The sequence below is a fragment of the Ochlerotatus camptorhynchus genome, unplaced genomic scaffold, assembly GCF_037179485.1.
Source record: "Ochlerotatus camptorhynchus isolate MF236.1 unplaced genomic scaffold, CSIRO-AGI_Acam_v1.1 ptg000080l, whole genome shotgun sequence".
Taxonomy (NCBI): Eukaryota; Metazoa; Arthropoda; class Insecta; order Diptera; family Culicidae; genus Ochlerotatus; species Ochlerotatus camptorhynchus.
Window position 1 is genome coordinate 2,303,753 of NW_027040570.1, and position 21,584 is coordinate 2,325,336.

Sequence of the window (21,584 nt, forward strand, 5' to 3'; positions counted from 1 at the left end):
ATTCAATTTAGGCATGCCTCCACCCTACCGATCGACACGTACCGAAAATAGAACGAAGGGCCCGACGAATTAATAATTCTTATCCCTCCGGCGGGTTTTCATCCCGGAATGGTGGTTCAGTGCAACCTGAAGCTGTTTTCGGAGTGGAGCGGTTCCCCTGTTAACATTTTAATGTTGAACCGGCGTCATGTAGAGTCCCAAACAAATATGTTTATTTAATATTCATTGACCCTTGGTAACCCTTCCTGGTGGCATCAAGTTCGTTTTGGACGTACATATAAACATTGTGTGCAACATCACTATCCACCATCCATAGTTCGTGCTTGTATCGAAGAAGTGGCCCTTGGGGAAATCATTTGGATGGAGGCTCTACCGTAAAGGAGCTTGTTTTGATATGAATGTAGGTGTGTTTGGATCGTCCTTATGATCATCATCTTTGCCATTATCTTTTTTGCTGTCTTAGAGAGTAATTTGATAATGTTGAACAGTGGAATCCAATATGTGGCACGTATGGTTGTTTCAAGTTGATCCCTGCTGATTTGATGAGCAAACCTACTTTTTCGTTTTGCAGATATTTGAATTGTAGAAATGTCGTCTAAAATTACGGAATCAACCAAATCTTAACAGGTGGCCTAGCCTACGGTCAGGGAGCGTATTGTTAATTGAATTGTTAATATTTTTGTAAGTTGCACACACTTGATAACGGTTTCCATGTTCGGTACAGTTTTCGAACTGTTAATCACAAAAAGTACCAATCATTCAGCAATTCTCAATAAAACTACTGATGGCCAGTAGCAATTGCAACAAACTACTGAATACGTTAATAGCAAGTTCTGAATGTACCGTACAATAACATCTTTACGGTGAATGAATAAAACTCAGTAAAATAGAATACCGAGTTTTAAGTATCCATTATTTTTTCAATGAACACTAATGAAACGAAATTCCAAAATTGCTGATCACACCAGTAAACAAAACAAAATCAAATAGGTGGCACTGGTGGTGTAGTGGTAAACGTGACTGCTTTCTCACCTCAATGGGTCTGGGTTCAATCCTGGCCGAGGTCGGTGGGATTTTTCTGAGGTATAACAATCTCTGGTCACGTCTGCCTTCGAAAGGGAATTATATACATTAGCCCAGCAATACCTAATAACACATTTGAAGATGACTTGCTTAAAATATTCAACGCTCTATGGCCGTATAAAAAAAATATCATAGGAGGAGACCTGAACGCTCACCATTAGGGTAGAGAACTACTTCGGCCTAATCGCCCATTTTGGGTCTATCGAGCAGAAAACTTCAAATAAATCCATGATTTTATTTATTTTATTTATTTATTTATTTTCGTCAACCAACGTAGACTAGTACAACTAATACAGTTTTGTTTTGTTAAATATATATTTATATAAAAAAAGTAGTGTCAGCTTTCTTGTCTTTTCTTTTATGAGTTGTTATTTCTTATGGAATAAAAATATTGCTTTAGTTTATGCCGAGACATTGTAAAGTCAATGGTTTCGCAGTGTTTATTGTAAGAGGCCATCATGCGGTTTAATGGCCCATATTTTGCATAATTTGTGCGATGATGTTTTATGGCAAATAAATTTCGATTTCGGAGTTGCCGAGTGGGTGCATGGAAATTTAATTTTGATAAAAGTTCTGTTGAGTCAATTTGCTGCGAAACGATATCATTTACAAATGAAACCATTGCATATTCACGACGCTTTTTTAATGTTTGTATGTTTATAAGCATGCAGCGTGCTTCATATGATGGAAGAGGAAATGAAGTCCAACCTAATTTACGAAGAGCGTATAATAGAAATTGTTTTTGTACTGATTCTAATCTTTCTTCGTGCGTGATTGAAAATGGAGACCATACAATGCTGCAATATTCCAGTATTGACCTCACATAGGCAATATATAGTGTTTTAATTGTGTAAGGGTCCTGAAAGTTATAGCAAAAGCGCTTGATAAAGCCTAGTATGTTATTTGTCCTGTGAATAATTGTATTGTAATGGTCTATGAAAGTTAGCTTAGAGTCTAAGATAATTCCTAAATCCCTAACTCTTTCACATTTGTCTACAGTTTGATTTCCTAACTGCGAAACCATTGACTTTACAATGTCTCGGCATAAACTAAAGCAATATTTTTATTCCATAAGAAATAACAACTCATAAAAGAAAAGACAAGAAAGCTGACACTACTTTTTTATATAAATATATATTTAAGAAAACAAAACTGTATTAGCTGTACTAGTCAGTCTACGTTGGTTGACGAAATAAATAAATAAATAAATAAATAAATGCAATTGAAATGTTTGAAGTTGTTCCAGAGTGAACAAGTCAATTATGCGTTTCGTACGATACTTAAGTTAATAAGCTACCGAACGAAGTCAATGAGAACGCGTGATATGAAGGTTTGCACCCATTATTCCCAAAAACAAAAGAAGCGCTCCGACCGAATCAAATTTTATCTTCATCCGATAGGCCGAAGTGAATTCATTGGCGTTTCAATGGCATTTCAATGCGTTAGGCCGAGTTTGGCGTCAAGAAGCAGTGTTAGACTTTTGACAATATCTCAACGATCGGTTTCTCTTTATCAAATCTTACGGTATGTACGGAAAGGTAAATAAATTTGGAAGCCATCAGTAATAATAACATTCCGTTTGGTGCTAAACTTCGCTAGATTGAGAAAGACTAAGTGCGGGTTGTGCTTAATAGGTCGGAAATGGGGTAGTTAACCCTATATGTGGAATAATAAAGCAGACAAACCAGATCGACGCGGAGAAATCTTGCTGCAGCTGATCAACACTAGCGTGCACAGGAATCTTGTTAAGGAGGAGCAATTTTTTTATGGTGCATTTAATCCGGGAATGGGGAGTACTCCAAAGTGCACTATTTTCCTTCTGTTCAATTAAGCTAGTTTTATTTATTTTTTGCTCTGGTGGTGGTTTATCTTATTCAATGCAAACTGCTTCCAGACAGCCAATGGAATTTGGCCATTTAATCCCATGGACGATGTCGATGATGATCGGTTCGTCAAATGGTTGTGATAGTAAGGCTTTAACCGAAATTTTGTTGCCTTAGTGGTTGGGTTCACCTGAAGTCACGTCAGATGGTGGTGATAGCACTGACAAACCGACATGAATGACCGATAAGAATCGCATTCTCCTTTCGCATGCACACTGCGTCGACAAGTACAAGGTTCAACCAGTGCGCATAGTAGTGAACAAACAGTATATTGCTCTTGATCAATCCAATCTTGATCAGTGTTGTTGAGTACTTCACACTGATGAAGTCTACAAGCAGTAATTGAAATACGCGTATCTGTCAAAAGATAAGCAATTATAACGGAATTAAAAGAAAATAATATACTGTATATTGTATATTGCTGTTTTTGTCCTTGCACTTGGCTTGTACTCTAGCAGTGCTGCCAGCCATTGTGCTGGCACCGTCAAAACATACTGTCATCACCTGCTCCCAAGAAATCTGCATCGCTGTCAGGACCTCAGCAATAGTATTGAAAATGGTGGTCGCATCTGTTTTCAACACCCGTCTCACACCCACGAATGTTTCCGTCTGCCGATCATTATCAATATGCAAACTGCTCGTGGTGGCCACAATCGCTCGTCTCATCTGCAATGATTGCCACTGGTTTTACATTGTGCAACGACGTAATCATGTCATTTTGAATACGGTTACTTGTGTACTGGCAATTTTTGGCACCTTCCGCCAAGTGTTTTTCCAGCACAGGATCGTAGTTAGCCACCAACTGGGTGACACACTTTCCGCTCCTTCCAAATGTTCACGAAGTGGTCTGTCACATTCGGAAAGTATGCGCACAATATTGATGAAACGATCCATTATATAGCGATTTTGTAGCCGCTTTGCCTCTCTAGCAGCAATCATAGCTGTTTTTTGGTAGTCCAGTTCTTCGTCGATACCCTTCCTGGTTTTGAAATTCTTCCACGCTTCCATACTACCAACATGGGTATCACTGCGATTGTGTTTGCCCAGCAGCTCGGTCGCTTTCTTCCAATTTCTGAACCCTGTAGGAATCGGACAAGGTGGATCATCCGAAAAGACCGGCAGCAAAATGTTTGATTGTGTAGAAATGGGTCTGAAAATCCAGAATAACATTGAAAAAGTTTCTTGAGTTTTTATAATTTCTTGGAAGTTAAAGTTATAGCAACAATCAATACGAAACTAACGATTTTAAATTGGCTCACCACTTTAGTAGTCTATTGGTCCCAAGCAAACGATTAACGTACCCTATTCTAGTTGAAATTCTATTACTACACTATGTTTGTTTTGATTCGCTATGAAAGTTTGACAGATAACATCAGGGGTGTGTGGATTCATGCAGAACATGCAGGGGTGAGTAAAATAGCTTGGGACTGCTTGGGACCGTTGTTCTGGTACTGAGTGAGCCAGTTAGAGTTACCTCTATGGTTATAGTCCGAATAATATTTTGATAGAAAAATGATGTAATAATGTTTTGCATCATGCTCTTTTTTACAGGTTAAAAATATAAACCAAAGACCAAAGTAATTCTTCTTTTTTTTTTAAATTTTGACCTAAATGCCAAGGCTAATGAGATCTTTAAAAAGGTTTAAAAAATATGTAGCGATTGGAGCAAAAGCGCACAAAACTATTTTGACAAGCGGGTACAGGATTGTTAACGGAATGACGACTCGTGCGAAGGGTTGAGCATGTCAACCCTGTCCCAAAGTACCGCCAGTCGGGGTGACAGAAAATGATGCCGAATATTCAACATGTTTTAAAGATGATATAAAGGCCAACCCGAATTTATTACAACTCACACAAACAGATGTAACTTTTTAACCACGGTAACAAATGACTTGACATTTTCAGAGAAGATTCTTAGAAGAATTTTTAGTAAGACAACAATAGATCAAGGTTCAATGGCAAACTAATATCCACTTTTCAATTAGGGAATCCAAAAGCTGTTTTCAAACTTTGTACAGTTGCAAAAAAGTCCATCCTCAGAATTCCTTGAGGTTCTTTTCGATTTTTTTAGAACTCTATGACCTTTTTTGAAATTCTTCTCAGAAGTCCTCTGGGATTATTTTTAGAACTCTTCTTGACTTTTACTCAGAACATCTTGAAACTGAAATTCCCTTAGAGTTTCAGAAGAATTTCCTCAGAAGAATTATCCAGAAATTATTCGCGGAATGAGTTAGAAATTATCGGTATTCCCTTGAAATTTTCTTCAAAATCCCTTTAGAATTTCACTCAAAATTAAATTTTCTCGGCATTCTTTTTGGAATTATCTTGAAACTATCTGCAGAATTCACCAAAAAATATTCGAAGAATTTTCTTGCAATACTCCCTAGAAATCTTTTGGAAAGAATTCAATATCCTTAAGGTTCTTCTCGGATTTTTTTTTAGAACTCTCCTAAGAGCTTTATTGAAATTCTTCTCAGAAGTCCACTGGAATTATATTTAGAACTCTTCATATATTTTTTTTCTCAGAATACCTTGGAACTGAAATTCCTTTAGAGTTTCAGAAATTTTTCCCGGAATGAACTTTTCGAAATTATCTTGGAGCTATCTGCAGGATGCATTAGAAATGTTCCGCAGAATTTTCTCTGAATTCTCCCTAGACATATTTTGGAACTGTCCTAAGAATTCAATATCCTTGAGGTTCTTCTTGGAAGTCAAGTTTAAGTTGTCCTCGATCAACAAAAATCGACCCCATTTATGTGATTTCAAGTGGTATAGAAGGACATCGATCTGTCAAATTGATTATACCAGCTGTAAAATGAGAAAGAGGAACAAAGGGCTAGTCAATTCTATTAGAATAATGCTAACATGGTTTATAATTCTATGTCTTCTTAGCACTTCTGAACTCATGTCGTTGTATTTTCTTAACCATATACGTCCTTTATTTATAGTTATATAGCTAGCTTTAACAAATTCATCATTTTGCTTCACACAGCAAAATATGCCGTTTGCTTAAAAAAAAGTAGATATTTTTCGCTGATTTTTTATGCTATGACCCCACTGTTTACAGCCTAATTTTGAAAGAGAAACGTATTGTTTTTTATGTGATAGAAGAAAAATATATGTGCAATTTTTTTCTTTGGACATTTTCAAATTTTTTGGAACCAATTGCATCAAACTTTGATTTCATTAGGTTTCGTAGGAAGAAAGTCCCGGTTTATACATAAGTACCATGCGAACAATATTCAGTGTTTTGAGCTGTTCCATTCACCAAAATTTGGTAGCAGGAAGATGAAATGAAATCGAACGCTCATCGATGTAATACCTAAGGTTTCAACTCTCTATATGTTTCTCAACTGCGGCCAATTTAAAATGTGCTTAAATCCCAATACAAAGATCTACTCCAACTTTAAATCAAAAAACGTTGATCCTGGTTGATAGAAAAGGCAAAGGAGAGGCTAAACACAATCCTTACAAAATTTTTCCGACCACTATGGCTAAGGTGACTCCCGACTAGCTGTCTCAAATATTCCAGGCATGGCTAAAGCATTTTTTTAAGCAAAAATAAGCACTATTTACACACGAGAGTTATCATTTGGTTCTTTTTGAAGTTGTTTGTTTTTTTCTAGCTTTTTTTTTAATTTTAATATCCGTAATATCCATCAACAGAATATATTGTGATGTAATCATAAGTTGTCTTACTAAAAGCACAATGAACAATATTCCAACAAATTACAGAAAAAATGGACCTATGTATTCAACGTAATCATCAAATATTCGATTTTTTTGCTTAAATTACAGTTGAATGTCATAATTTCCTTAACAAATCCAATGCAATTGGGTTCTTTAATTTTGAAAAATATATCGTTTTTATATATCGTCTGGAAGAGCTTCGTTTTCTGAGCACAGCGATATTTTTTTTCGAACCCACACACTTTCATCTCGATTTTTAAATCAAGATTTAAAGCAAAATAATAACACAGATAATCAGGCATCACACTCGCAAGTTGTTCATCGAACAAGCATTTAACGAACAATTTAAAAGTATCGTAGTTGGTGCGGCGCACATAGTCCATTGTCTTGCGTTTGACGTTTACACACTACCGCCATCTGTTCAGCGTACTACCCACCACAGTGTGCTCAACAGATGGCGGTAATGTGTTGGCGACGATGTTTTACAGTGAGAAATATTCAATGTGTTATGTCTGTTAACGAACCGAAAAGTAAAATATTTGTAATCGGTTAGGGTTTTTGATCTAATTTCCGTCCTACTAAGCACAACCCACGTTTTACCTCTCATTTTTGAACGGGTTTTAACAAGAAATGAATGGTTTCTATCAAAGATGACTTCTAAATTTATTCCCTTATCCATAAGTACCGTTAAATTTGATAAAGAGCTACACATTTTTGAGATATAGTTAAAAATCTAACACTGCTTCTTGATTCTAAATTCGTCATACGAGTTTCAATTCCGTCTAAACGCATTGAAACACCATTGGATTTTTTTCGTCCTACGGATGAAGGTAGAAAAAGCAAGTTCGCTAGGAGCGCTTCTTTTGTTTTGAGAACAATGAGTGTAAATATTCACCCAATACGCTCTAATAGGCTTTGTGTTGTAGCTTGTGAACTAACGCATCGGTACAAACGTATTACTGATTTTGTGCATGGTGAAATCATTGATTATACTTATGTTTTCTGCTCGATAGAACGGAAATGGACGATTACGACGAAGTAGCGCTCTACCCTATAGCATGCCGATATAAGCATTAACTTCTCCAGAGGATCATCACCAATCGTTTCAAACATGTGCTCCACTCTCATTGGTGGAAAAATGACAGCATAGCGAACAAAAAATAATCGATTAAAGGGTGATAGGTCAAAATTTGGTCAAGGGAAAACGCGTGTAAATCGGTGAAATCGTTTATTTAAAAAATCAAATTAAATTTCTTTTTCAAGTTCAATTAGTATAAAATTCAGGAAAAATATTCAGTTAGGCTTCCGCTTTTCCAAATCCGAATTGCCGGGCCTTACGCTTGGCCCCTGCCATCAGATTTTGTACAGCCACCTTGTCCACCTTCTTCGCCGCAGAAAGCCAGTTTGCCTTGAACTGCTGCTCGCCCTTAGCAGTTTTTTGGTCTTCTTTAGGTTCCGCTTGACAATAGCCCAGTATTTCTCAATTGGGCGGAGCTCTGGCGTGTTGGGAGGGTTCTTGTCCTTGGGAACCACCTGCACGTTGTCGGCGGCGTACCACTCCATGGCCTTTTTACCGTAATGGCAAGATGCCAAATCCGGCCAAAACAGTACGGAACAACCGTGTTTCTTCAGGAAAGGCAGCAGACGTTTATTCAAACACTCTTTCACGTAAATTTCTTGGTTGACAGTCCCGGAAGCTATGAAAATGCTGCTTTTCAAGCCACAGGTACAGATGGCTTGCCAAACCAGATATTTCTTTGCGAACTTTGACAGTTTCATGTGCTTGAAAACATCTGCTACCTTTCCCCTTCCTTTTGCCGTATAAAACTCCTGTCCCGGAAGCTGCTTGTAGTCGGCTTTGACGTAGGTTTCGTCGTCCATTACCACGCAGTCAAACTTCGTCAGCATCGTCGTGTACAGCCTCCGGGATCGCGCTTTGGCCGTCGTATTTTGTTTATCATCGTGATTTGGAGTCACTACCTTCTTGTAAGTCGATAGTCCGGCTCGTTTTTTGGCTCGATGCACGGTTGTAGACGATACACCCAGCTTATTTGCGGCGTCTCGGAAAGAGAGGTTAGGGTTTCGCTTGAAACTACCGGCCACTCTCTTTGTCGTCTCAGCGGCTTCCGGTTTTCGATTTCCCCCCGATCCAGACTTCCTGGCTGTCGACAAACGTTCCCCAAACACTTTAATTACATTTGTAACGGTTGATTTGGCAACTTTTAGCGATTTTGCCAACTTTGCGTGCGAGTAGCTCGGATTTTCGCGATGCGCGAGCAAAATTTTGATACGCTGCTCTTCTTGCTTGGACGGCATTTTGACAACTGAAGAGTGAATTCCAAAATCAAAATAGGAGCAACATTCTACACACACACACACCTTCAAAATGGGGGGTGTTCAGGTTTTTTAAATGCAAAATTGAAAGAAATACGTCAAGTTGATATTGACCAAATTTTGACCGTATCACCCTTTAGTTGTTAAACGAGTAATTAAAAAATGGGACATCTCTGATTTTTGATTGTTTTGATAAAAAGAGCGCAAAATTTCATCTCTACAGAGGGGGCAGCAAAACCACAAAATTACCTACGGGGGGTATTCATTGGATGAAAGGGACCGTGAAAGAGGACACTAAAATTGAATTTTTTTCTTCCGACAGTTTCATCTTAGTATTCTTCTTTGATTCAACCAGTTCGAAGAGACGAAGAAATATTGCATCTGTAAATAGGCTATCAACGCTCCTGGCTTCAACCGACTTGAAAATACTAGTTAAAAGATCATTTGAAAAGCCCCTTGTAGAGCTGGTCGAAAAAAATAATGACCGCATAACCCAATGACCTGTAAACAGGTCAACAGAGAATTTGTCGTCTCTTTTGTTCCTCCGCGGTTTAAATGGATGACGGAGTTTGACGTCAAACTCCGTCAGCCATTCAAACAGCGGAGAAACAAAAGAGACAACAAATGCTCTGGGCCTAGCCTGTTTACGACTCATTGCGCATTACCTTGACAATTCGCCTTTCCGGTCACTCTGTAACTCTTTACTCCTATGGTAAAATCCCATAAGCATACATCAGTCTGTACGTGAAACATGGTGAACATTTCCTTACCCTTTCACTCCTACGAAAATCCCATAGTAAGATACTGTCTTTCCGTGAAGAGACGGCGGTTTGCTGGTACCATGGTGGAATGAAGAGATAAGAAAAAGTCCGCTAGATTTCATGCACCGATTGTCAGATGCTTATGAGATTTTATCATAGGAGTAAAGAGTTGAAGAGTCAACGTCATCGTCAATGCTTACTGATCCTGCAACCGTATATCTGCCTTTCTTTCATATGGGCCAATGCCACAAACGCGTATTTCCCTTTTTCCGCGAATTTCCCGATAATGAAATCTCACTCAAGTAAACCACCACAATGATTGTGTAGAGCGAGAGTCATCCTATGCGATAGAAATTGAAGGCTTACATGGATTGATTTTGAACTACATGAAATTCACGAATGAAGCCATTGTTTACATTTTCAATATTGGTCCTTATTAGAAATACTCAGAGGGAGAGATAGGCGGAGAAAACAAAATACAATTCGGCAGCAGGGATTTGTACCTAAATTATCTTGCAACCCTTGCTAGAAGCTAGCATTTCACATGACTTTTACTTTTGATTCAATTAACGTGCAAAATAATAAGTGATTGCATCGCAAAATTTTGCACATTTGTTGGTGCCATTAATTAACCAACTAAAATCAATTAAAAAATAGAGTTAGAATATTGTTTTGACGTAGGACTACGTCTGTGATTTCTATATGAGGGAACACTTTGTTAAATCCGAAAAACATGTAACAAAATTATGAAAGATTTTGAACGTTAATAACTCAGCTGCCCCTGGACCAATTTCAATAATTTTATCACCAATCGATTAAAAATATTTCTACACATCTGTTAAATTTAAGACTTTATAATTTTTCAAAATGTCACTATTGAAAATTGCATGAATGTGCAACTGTTGCTATGATATTTAAAATTATCACCAATTGCCTGCGAAAAGCGATATCCCTTACACAGATCCGAGGGGGACGACTCTGTCTACGATGCGGGAACGATTTTGTTTTAGTGTGGTTAGCTGCGCGCACGTTGAGTAGATAGAAAGAAGATTTATTGCGATTCTGAAGATTTCCTGCAAAAATATGATGCGCGATGCAAGCAACAATCAATACGAAACTATCGATTTTAAATTGGCTCACTACTTCACTAGCCTATTGGTCCCAAGCAAATCGATTAACGAGAGCCCCATTCTAGTCAAAATTCTAGAACTACACAATGTTTGTTTTGATTCGCTATGAAAGTTTGACAGATAAAATGAGGAGTGAATCGATTAGCTCGGCACCGAAGATAGTACCAGAGCTGAGCCAGAAAGTTAAGCACGTTTCTTCGAGACCTACTAGTCTTTGAGTTACGTCTATGATGCAAGTAGATGCGAGAAATTAATGAAGATTTTTAGTAGATTGGTTTGCTAGTGTAAGATTTTTCCAGCATCTAGAATTGAGATTTAAATGTGACGCCCCCTTCGCTCAGATCTCAAAGTTGAATTCCATCCGGTCTCATCAGGCTGCCTGCAAGCAGCGAGTTGCAGCCCACATGAGCATTAGACTGATGCAAAATTTGAAATTTTCGTTCCACAGTGCTCAAACGGTTTCAAATCGAGTCCTGATTAGCCTCCGAAAGTTTAAACTGATTTGATAAGAAACTGGCTTGACACAAACCATTTGAAGTTTATATTGAAATTACTATGGGAAAACCAAACTTTTTGTTCATTGTCTTCTAGTCTTTTTTTTCGTATTGTACTGTTAACAAGTTCTTTTGCTGTTCTTATGGGAATTTTTATCAGCTACAACTTTGCAGAACATCATTTTTCAGCCAAACGTCAAATTAAATAATTATTAATTGTTTAAGAGATTGATAATCTTATGGCAAGATTAAGCAACTGTATTGTGGGCAAGACTGTATTCTGCAGTGTGACATAGCTAGTAGCCATGATTTTTGTCCACTATTCTACGTGCCATAAACACCAATGTTGCCTGCTGAACAGTTGATTGAGCATAATCATAAGACATCAGTGACTTGAATCATTAATAATTTTTGTTCCTTACATTATTTCGAAAAGTGGTCTTCAACAAAGTTGTAGCTGAGAAAATTTTCAACAAGTTCAGCTATCATTTTCTAAAGTAGAGTGAACTGGTGAAATATGAGATTGATATGAACCGAAATTATGGTTTCTCCGTAGTAATTTCCATATAAACTTCAAATGGTTTGTGCCAAGTCAGGTTCTTATTAAAGGAGTTCAAATGTTGGGAGGATAATCAGGACCCAATTTGGAACCGTTTGAGCACTGTGGAGCGAAAATTTCAAATTTTGCATCAGTCTAATGAGCATCCATAGAAGAAGGAATAAGCCGCACCGCTATTGATCGGAATCAGTAGCTCTACGTGAGTCGCTGTGGACCATCTAGGTCAAGCGCGTCATACTAAAGAGTATAAACAGTGAGAACCCCGCTCAAATTCCTATTCCTACACAAAACACAAGCTCCTGCTGCAGTTAACAAATAAGATTTATTATATAAGACCACGTAGTCCTACGTCACTATTGCGGAAGCCTTATAGGGCTGTCCCTTAGAGTTTTTGATTCCAAAAACTAGTTGAATTTGAGAAGCACACGAAACATAAAGGTGATTGAATTTCTGTTCGATTGCAATACTCTCAAATATAATCTAGTAAGAATAAGAAATCCTCGGACAAATTCCAATGGGAATGTTCGACTGGCTCAGATTTTGGCGGTTCATTTGGCTCAAAACATTCTCTTCACCCATCTCTCCCTCTGAGTATTTCTAGTCCTTATGAACGCTCAGTGTCGATATCACGAACATTAAATAACATTTTTATTTTGACAGATCGATGTCCAACTATGCCAGTTATACCACTGAGGAAACACAAAAAAATGTTACAACTTTTAGTCAGCTATTTTGCAAACGGAAGTTTTGCAGAATGTCGTGAAACCAAGCTTAGAAAGAATGTACAGGAAGGATGATTACGTGTTTCAGCTGGACGGAGCACCTTCTCATACAGTGAATTTGGTCCAAAACTGATGTCGGGCAAATTTGACCGACTTTTTGGTCAAGAATGATCTAAACTCCTTGGATTATTTTGTGTGGTCATACATGCTGTCGAAAATAAACAAGCACAAGGTGTCTACTTTGGCCCACTTTAAAGCCGTAATCCTTCGAATTTGGGACGAAATGCCGATGGAAGTCGTGTATGCCGCTTGCGATGGGTTTGAAAGACGCTTGAAGCTGGTCAAAAAGGTTAAAGGCGGTGTTATTCCGAAACATATGCTGTAATTAATCCATATAATATTACCTTTCAATAAAAACAATTCCAAATAAAATCCGAATAACAGATGTGAAATAATCAAATTTGTATTAGAATATATTGAAGACGGTACTAAACGCTTGAGGTAAATTTTGTTCAACTCGCAGCACATTTTAAGTTGCATAGAAGTTTTAGTTTGAACAAAATGATTAGAATTTAGATTATTTCATTGTGAAAATAAAATCCCTACATTTGCCCGGTTTTCCTGGTTAACTTGCCACCCTGTTATTTGTTATAGACATCCTCCCGCATATTTTGCTGCTTCGCAAAACAACTGCTAAATCTGTTCAAATAACCCTTCCTCAGAAACACGACGCGATTCGTATCGCCCCATCGCCGTGTTCACAAGTCGTCTACGGGGTACGTGACATTCTTTGATGTGGAATCGCGATTACAGGATCAGACACGTGTTGTTGGTAAAGTAATTCCATCGCGAATACATTGCACATTCGAAAGTTAAATTCTGCCAAAATTAGACAGATTTTGGCTGAAATTTATCGTGCAAACATAACATGCGCCTTCCCACTTCCAACAACACACCTTGAACCATAAACCAAATCAAAACGCAATCCATAGGTAGGTAAGCTGGTAGCTAGCGAGCTGCTGACTACACGTGCTGGGTGACGATGGTAGGTACCACCATGCAGCATAGAGAGGTAATAAATTAGTGCTTCTCTACATGCATGAGCTGCCGACGTTCTTCCCTTGTTGCCACCAAAAGAACAGAAGAGAGGTTGTAGTCGAGTCGCTCAATTTGCTGCCTCCCTCGAAAATCTCCGTATCCGAGGGTTCTATATCAACTTTGCAGTGGTGGGTGGTTGCATGTTCATGTTTACTGAAAACACGGGGAAAGGGTGTGGGGCGACGGGGTTCAGGTGTGCAAGAGTCTTCTAAATCAACCAACCATCCAGCATCCCTCGTCGTCCCGTTCTCTCGCCGCGCTCGTTTGCTAGTTGAATGAAACGGCTGCTATGGCATAACCATCACCACTGAGTGTCGAGCCGGTGTGCTAATGCTGTGTAGTAGTTGTACAAGTATAGAACAACAGTGGTGAGAGTTAACATGGCTTGCATATTTTACACCTGGCTAACTTTGAAATTAAGAATATTTATTATTCATACGATGGTTTTTGTTTTGGGTTTCAGAATTAGCGGAAGGGGAGTTGGTTCCAGTTGAGCGAAGCTCGAGAGAAAGCTCTTTAGAGGGTCTATTGAAAGTTTTAGCCAGTGATGCATTCATGAAACACCCCCTCCTAACTACGCCGCTGGCTGCCCCAAAGTACTACCTCTACCGTGCCGGTGTACATGCTAATTTACCGCTCTTGTTCGTACAAACAATACCCACTCTGACTGACCCAATTATCTATCTTATGCTTTTTCTCTCTGATACTAGTCATGCGAGGAAGCGATACTGAAGCTGAAAACGGCCGCCGCTAATCCCCAGACACCGGTCTACTATGTGGTCAACCAGATTCTCTACCCGCTGGTGCAGGGCTGCGAGTCGAAGGATGTCAAGATTATCAAATTCTGCCTCGGGATGATGCAACGGTTGATCACCCAGCAGGTGGTGGACCAGAAAGGAGCCCGCTACATCACCGACACCTTGTGGATGCTGATGGAGAACGGCACCGAGGAGGTCAAAGTACTGCAAAGTGTGACGCTCCTGCTGACGACCAACACCGTGGTTCACGGGGAAACGCTGGCCAAAACCTTGGTGCTCTGCTTCCGGTTACACTTCACAAAGGATTCCACAACGATCAATACGGCCGGTGCCACGGTGCGGCAGCTGGTTTCACTCGTGTTCGAGCGGGTGGTGGCAGAGGAAGCGGAAGCGGAAGCCAATCAAGACGAGAAAAGGGAGGTAAACTTGGAAGAGCTTAAATTAGCGACGGGAGTCGCCCCCAAGGGCTTGAGACCATGTGCAGCGGATGCCTTTCTGCTGTTTCAGGACTTGGTCCAGCTGGTCAACGCAGATCAACCCTATTGGTTGCTCGGTATGACCGAAATGACACGCACATTCGGCCTGGAGCTGTTGGAATCGGTATTAACTCAGTATACGTCCGTGTTCTATAAGAATCCGGAATTTTCGTTCCTACTGAAGGAACGTGTTTGTGCCCTAGTCATTAAGCTGTTCTCGCCTAACATAAAGTATCGATCCATGGCTCCGCAGAATGCCCAAGCCACGGCACCGCACGATAAGCCCTACTTCCCTATTAGTATGAGACTGCTACGGGTCGTTTCGATCCTGATCCAGAAGTACCACAGTCTGCTGGTTACGGAGTGCGAGATATTCCTGTCGTTGATTGTTAAATTCCTAGATCCGGACAAACCTTCCTGGCAGCGGTCACTTGCTCTGGAAGTACTGCACAAGATGACAGTCCAACCGGAACTGTTGATCTCTTTCTGCCGCTGTTACGATCTTAAAGATCATGCCACCAATATTTTCCAAGACATCATCAACTCCCTCGGGACGTATGTGCAGAGTTTGTTCGTCAACAGTCAGCTATTGAATAGTTCCGTTGGTGGAACTCAGGGTCAACCGGCGGCCCTGATAGGAGGTCTACCGGTAGGACCGGGAATTTCTCCTCAACCGGGTTTCTTGTTCCGTGGAGTATTCCTCCCGTTGGTGGTCATTTTCCCGACCGGCCAGTCAAAATCAACCTTCCTGGAAATGCTGGATAAGATGGAGCCTCCGCCGATCCCGGACGGATACGGAATATCGGTGGCTTATGCTTGCCTTCTAGACATCGTTCGATCGATCTCCCTCTCAATCCAAGGACCTTCCCAACTGGGCGATGAAAATCTAACCCCTTACAAGAACCGTGTGACGGAGGACGAAAAGGCTCTACACATCCAACTGATCTACTCCAGTTGGTTGGGACTCCTGTCCGCCTTGGGACCCCTCATCGATGCTGCCACCGATGAATCCACCACAGAAAACATCCTGAAAGCCATTCAAAACTTTGCCGCTCTGTGTGGCCTGTTGGAGCTGCACACCCCTCGGGATGCCTTCATTACAGCGCTATGTCGGGCTTCACTTCCGCCACACTATGCCTTATCAGTGCTGAACGTCAACTACCAGGGCAATCAGTTTAAATCGCACTCCCGAGGTGGAAGTCAGGACATGGGAAACATGTTCCTTGGCTCGTACGGGGACGCAGATCAACAGCAGCAGCAGCGTCATCCAGTGGTCGCCGTTGGCACTCCGCTCCCGACTTCATCGCTTCCCGTGGGAGCCCATCAAGGCCCAGTTCTGTTGACGGTCAAGAACCTCCAGTGCATGAGATCCGTTCTGCACCTAGCACATTGCCACGGAGGAATACTCGGCAGCTCGTGGCATATCGTTCTGACGACCCTGCAGCATTTGGCCTGGATTCTAGGCTTGAAACCATCTACCGGAGGCAGTCTACAGGCCGTTCAGAAACCGCCAACCGACTCCAACTCGATAACACAGGTCATGACCGATCTGCCGGTGCTGTCCCAGATGTTGAGTCAGTTGTTTGAATCAAGCCAATACTTAGATGACGTTGCTCTCCACCACTTGATCGATGCCCTCTGTAAACTTTCCCACGAAGCCATGGAGCTGGCCTACAACAATCGAGAACCGTCTCTGTTTGCCGTGGCTAAACTGCTGGAGACGGGACTGGTCAACCTAAACCGCATTGAAGTCCTATGGCGTCCGTTGACGAACCACTTGCTGGAAATCTGCCAACATCCTCACATCAGGATGCGAGAGTGGGGCGTTGAAGCGATCACCTATCTCGTCAAGGCAGCCTTGCAATACAAATACGAAAAACCCCTGAAGGAAAACCTGAAACTTCAGACGCTTCTTCTAGGGCCTCTCTCGGAACTGTCCTCGGTTCCGCACGGTGATGTCCGTCAACGGCAGTTGGAGTGTGTTCTGCAGGTTTTGAATGGAGCCGGAGAAACCCTATCCCATGGATGGCCTCTGGTCTTGGGGATAATCGGTGCAGTCAACGATCACCACGGAGAAGCCCTGATCCGGATTGCCTTCCAGTGTCTACAGCTGGTCGTAACGGATTTTCTCCCGGTGATGCCATGGCGTTGTCTGCCTCTTTGCGTCAACACGGCCGCCAAGTTTGGATCCCAGATGCAGGAGCTGAACATCTCGCTTACCGCCGTTGGATTGATGGTAAGCATTTGTGAACTCGCGTTGTGATCTTGATGGGTAATTTTCAACACATCGATTTCAGTGGAACATCTCGGACTACTTCAACCAGAACCAGGAAAAGCTGTCGCAAACAGTGTGCGACGATACGTCGGTCTTGCCGGACTTCCCCGGAACGCTGAATATGCCCCACTTCGATCGACTGTGGATGTGCCTGTACGCGCGGCTTGGTGATCTGTGCGTCGATCCACGACCAGCGGTTCGCAAGTCGGCTGGGCAGACTCTGTTCTCGACGATTTCCGCCCACGGAAATCTACTGAATCCGCCCACCTGGCAAGCGGTCCTCTGGCAGGTGCTGTTCCCACTGTTGGACAAGGTTCGAGCCCTGTCCAGCTGTGCCAGCAGCGAGAAGGTCGACACAAGTGGGAACATTCTGATACACCACTCGCGGAACACGGCCCAGAAACAGTGGGCAGAGACGCAGGTCCTGACTCTGTCCGGAGTTTCCAGGGTAAGTAGCTGTGAGGTTGGATCTTGACTATCGCCAACTCAACTATCTTTTTCTGCAGGTCTTCAACACCAAGCGAGCTCTGCTGCAGATGCTCGGTGATTTCCCACGCGCCTGGGCGCTTCTGCTGGAGTTCATCGAGAATTCCGCCCTTAGCAAGAGCAACGAAGTGTCGTTGGCGGCGTTGAAGTCATTCCAGGAGATACTATACAATCGGCCAACGTCCTGTTCAGCGGATGCAGACACCATCCCAAAAGTCCCGTCTAAGGATGCGGCGGAAAAATCCGCCGCCGAAGAGATCGACATCTGGAACGTTGCATGGCGAGTCTGGTTGAACATTGGAGCTGAGAGCACAAAGCCTCCGTCGCTTGCCAGCGTTGATGGTCACGACAAGAATGGGGACGAGATCTACATCCCCAGCCAGGCATTCCTTACGGCGCTGGTGCAGATCTTTCCGGCATTGTTCCAGCACATTCGATCCCGTTTCAGCAATAAGGACCTCACGCAGCTGTGCATGGTGCTGATGAATGCGGTGGCCGTTCCGGTGCACAGTGATTCGACTCCGTACATCATGTCGACCATTTCGGATTCGCTGCTAACTCCGTTGCACGATGGAGTTCTGGATTGTATGGAGCTGCTGCAGAAGGAAGCCATTGGCGGTAAGGACGGGCTGAAGCACATGATATCGGCAATCTTCAAGCAGCTGTTGAGCTTCAGCAAGTTTGCGTGTGTTCCACCGTCATTCGATCGGATTGAGACGAGGTAAGATTGGTTGTCGATGATCATGGTATAAATATCAAGGGGAGGATGTTTAAATTTTCAGACCTATCAAGTCAACTCGTTCGGGAAGCGGTGGCGTTTCGCATCAGCTTCCGGCGGGTAATGGCGTCGAATGGGTCAGCATGAATTACATTCCTTTTGGAGAGAAGGCTTTAACGGTGGCGGTCAAACTGTATCAACAGACGGCTAGCGACGAGGCCGTTGTCGAAGGTCAGATCCTGCATGAGATCATCAAAGCGTTGCACCTGCCATTGTCCCTCAAGTACAAGTGTATGTCGGCTAGCACATGGAAGCTGGCCATCTCCAGTTTGATGACCGCGCTACACACTGGCCTGCCAGTTGCTCGAAAGCACACAAAGCAGTTCGCCGCCATGTGGAAGGATCTGTCCGATACGCTAGATCAGTTCCTGTTTCCTAAGAGGTAAGTTTCTTGAATACAATTATTCTAGCGTGGTGCTAAGCCAAATCCCTCTGTAGTGTTTGCATTGTGGAGGACCGTGGCCTGGACGAGCTGGTTCTGGACGAGACGATCGACTGTCAGGTGATTGAGTTGATACGCGACGAAATCCTCCCACATAGCCACGAAATCCCGCAGCAGTTCATTCTGGATGCGGTGGTCCTGCTGAACAAGGGTTCGATCCATTCGGCCACCACCGGTAGTACACCGTTTGCGGGTTGTGAGACGGAACTGAAGCTGCGTGAGGAATTTGCCAAGACATGCTTCGAAACATTGCTGCAGTTTTCGCTGCTGGACGATGGAATTGCTGGGGTAGCTGCGGCAGCAGCAGCCGAAGAGGGAAGCAATAAGGTGAACAATAACAACGGGAAAGACTCGGCAGGGGCGACCGTCCTCGGAGGAACCGGAGAAGGTGGTATCGCGGGACGATTGGCCATTACGGCGCTGCTGCATCGGTTCGAGGAGGTGCTTCGGAAGTTTAACGATGACGAGCGGTTGAGCGGGAAGTTTCCACTGCCGAGGTGGGTTAAATGAAAGATTTGGTCGTTCTAATTTTTACAAATCCAACCTCCGTTTTAGATATCGACTCTCGGAGATTTCGTTTGTGCTAAAAGCTGTGGCCACTCTTGTGATATCGATGAAGAAGGCGCCCCCGGCAAAAGGTCAGTGTTTTATGACATGGCAGTTTCAAATAGTGCTATATGAAACAAATATCATTATCGTTCAAATATTAAATTCGAAGCTTATCACACTTTCCCAATTCAATCTCCAAATAGTGGGCACTACCGCCTGGGAACAGCTGATCGGATTGTACCCGTACCTGGTCGAGTGTACCACGACATCCTCGGCGGAGGTGTCTCGTTCCCTGCGGGAAGCTCTGCTCCAGTATTGTGATCTTTTGCGGCCACCCGCGTCGGCAATCGCTATCTCGACAAGCAGCTCCGCTGGTCGGATGGAGAACAACAACAAGCTGGCAAACACCAATGGCATCAGCCACTGTTAGCTGGTTTCTTTTCCAGCCGGAGGTTTCTACTTTCTGCTGCAGCAGTACGATTCCGGTTTGCTGGTCAAGATTGTTTTCTAAGGGTAAGTTTCTCATTCGCCTTTCGTTCGTGTAAGATAAAGCTTTTCCTCCCGCAATTTTCCCGATACCGTTTAGTTATGTTTTCGAAAAATGATAACAAATCGTGGAACATGTTTGTAAAAATCATATGAAATTTATTTATACCTTTATGGTTAAACTACAAAGAGTAATTTTATTATAAGCAGAAGTAGTACTAGATTCCTCTAACCTACTATATAGTTACTATACCTTAAGTACGACATGTGCAAAACTATGCTCGGTAGTCAATGTTTAAGTAAATGAAATTGTGATTAAAGCTATTTTTTCTACAACCTAAGCAAAACAGAACGATACGAGTAAGAAGAACTCCACATTGAAGCTTTCGCGCTTTCTATCGACACCTTTTTTAATTTCTTAAAAGGGGAAAACGAGTTCAGCTTTAATATTATTTTCTTTCTTCTCAAATTCCAAGGAAAGTATCACGTATTCCAAACAGCGTTCTTAATAATCAAACAATATCCATTCGTAATTCAACCGACCGTAGAGTGTTAAATAGCGTTATCAGTTGCTGCTAGAGTCATAAAATATCCCAAACATTAGAAGGTAATAGTGCCAATTTTAAAACTCTTCTAGAAACCTACATAAATTAAATTATATGCTACTCTTAGTTCCTGTTTCCCTAGCAATTTTGGATGTCGACTTGAGATTGCAATTTTAGCACAACCCACTAAAAATGAAGAAGATTACACATACTACCTAGCTCCGCAATAGTCTTATTTCACTACTCCACTTTCTTTCTTGAAAACCGGTGAAAACACCATCACAGAACGTTCATTCTGAACAACTCACTCGCACACACCCAAAAGAAGAAGGTTCAATCGCATGGTTGTGTTTTAAGATAGAACCGAAGGCTGGTTGGATCAACGCAGAACAGCAGATCAATCCGTGCCGATTTTTAACTTTAGCCTAATTAAACTACCTATACCTGTTTGTAACCTTAGAGGAAGTGGGGGTGCAAAATTACAGGCACAATGGACAACATAGATGACACACTCACTCATTCACAGACACATTCACAAGCATAAGCGAGAAGCAAAGTAAATTAAACACAGATTTGAGGTTAATGAATCAGAAAAAAATAACAAGAAAACAAAAAACGATACAATAAGAAGAAACGAATTTATATTGAGCGTATATAATTCTGAAAGTTTAATAAAATGGTTCTTCTGCATGATTCTAAGCATGAAGCTGGTGGAGAAGTTCACTCATGATCCGAAATTCCTGGTTTGTGTCTGTTGTGTCATTTAATGGATTACTGAGTGTGGTCGGTTTTGATCTCACCACTATTTTTTTTCCCCTTGATTTGTTTCCGTCGATCTTGTTTTCCGTACTACAATCAAAAAAGGCCACAAGTTTGATCGAAGTGTTTAAACACTTGATTTATAATATTCACAATCACATTTATTTAAAGTATATTTCACCATGCTTCAATGTGTTCTAAACGTTAATTTCTAATGTTTGTTGATAATGTTGATAATCACAATCTTTGAAATTTTATCAGTGTAGTTGACTTGCT

The 21,584-nt window shown here is 41.7% G+C and overlaps 1 protein-coding gene across 2 annotated transcripts in view; it reads left to right on the forward strand.

Annotated features, from left to right (window-relative positions):
- Positions 1 to 21,255, forward strand: part of mon2 (Mon2 homolog, regulator of endosome-to-Golgi trafficking) — a 225,273-nt gene extending 204,018 nt beyond the window's left edge. For both annotated transcript variants that reach the window (XM_065217821.1, XM_065217820.1), the window contains 7 exons: positions 14,465 to 17,224; positions 17,286 to 17,711; positions 17,770 to 18,470; positions 18,532 to 18,909; positions 18,966 to 19,466; positions 19,525 to 19,607; positions 19,722 to 21,255. In XM_065217821.1, the coding sequence (XP_065073893.1) occupies positions 14,465 to 17,224; positions 17,286 to 17,711; positions 17,770 to 18,470; positions 18,532 to 18,909; positions 18,966 to 19,466; positions 19,525 to 19,607; positions 19,722 to 19,948 (5,076 nt within the window). In that variant the 3' untranslated portion in view covers positions 19,949 to 21,255. The remainder of the gene's footprint in view (positions 1 to 14,464; positions 17,225 to 17,285; positions 17,712 to 17,769; positions 18,471 to 18,531; positions 18,910 to 18,965; positions 19,467 to 19,524; positions 19,608 to 19,721) is intronic.
- Positions 21,256 to 21,584: the final 329 nt, after the last annotated feature.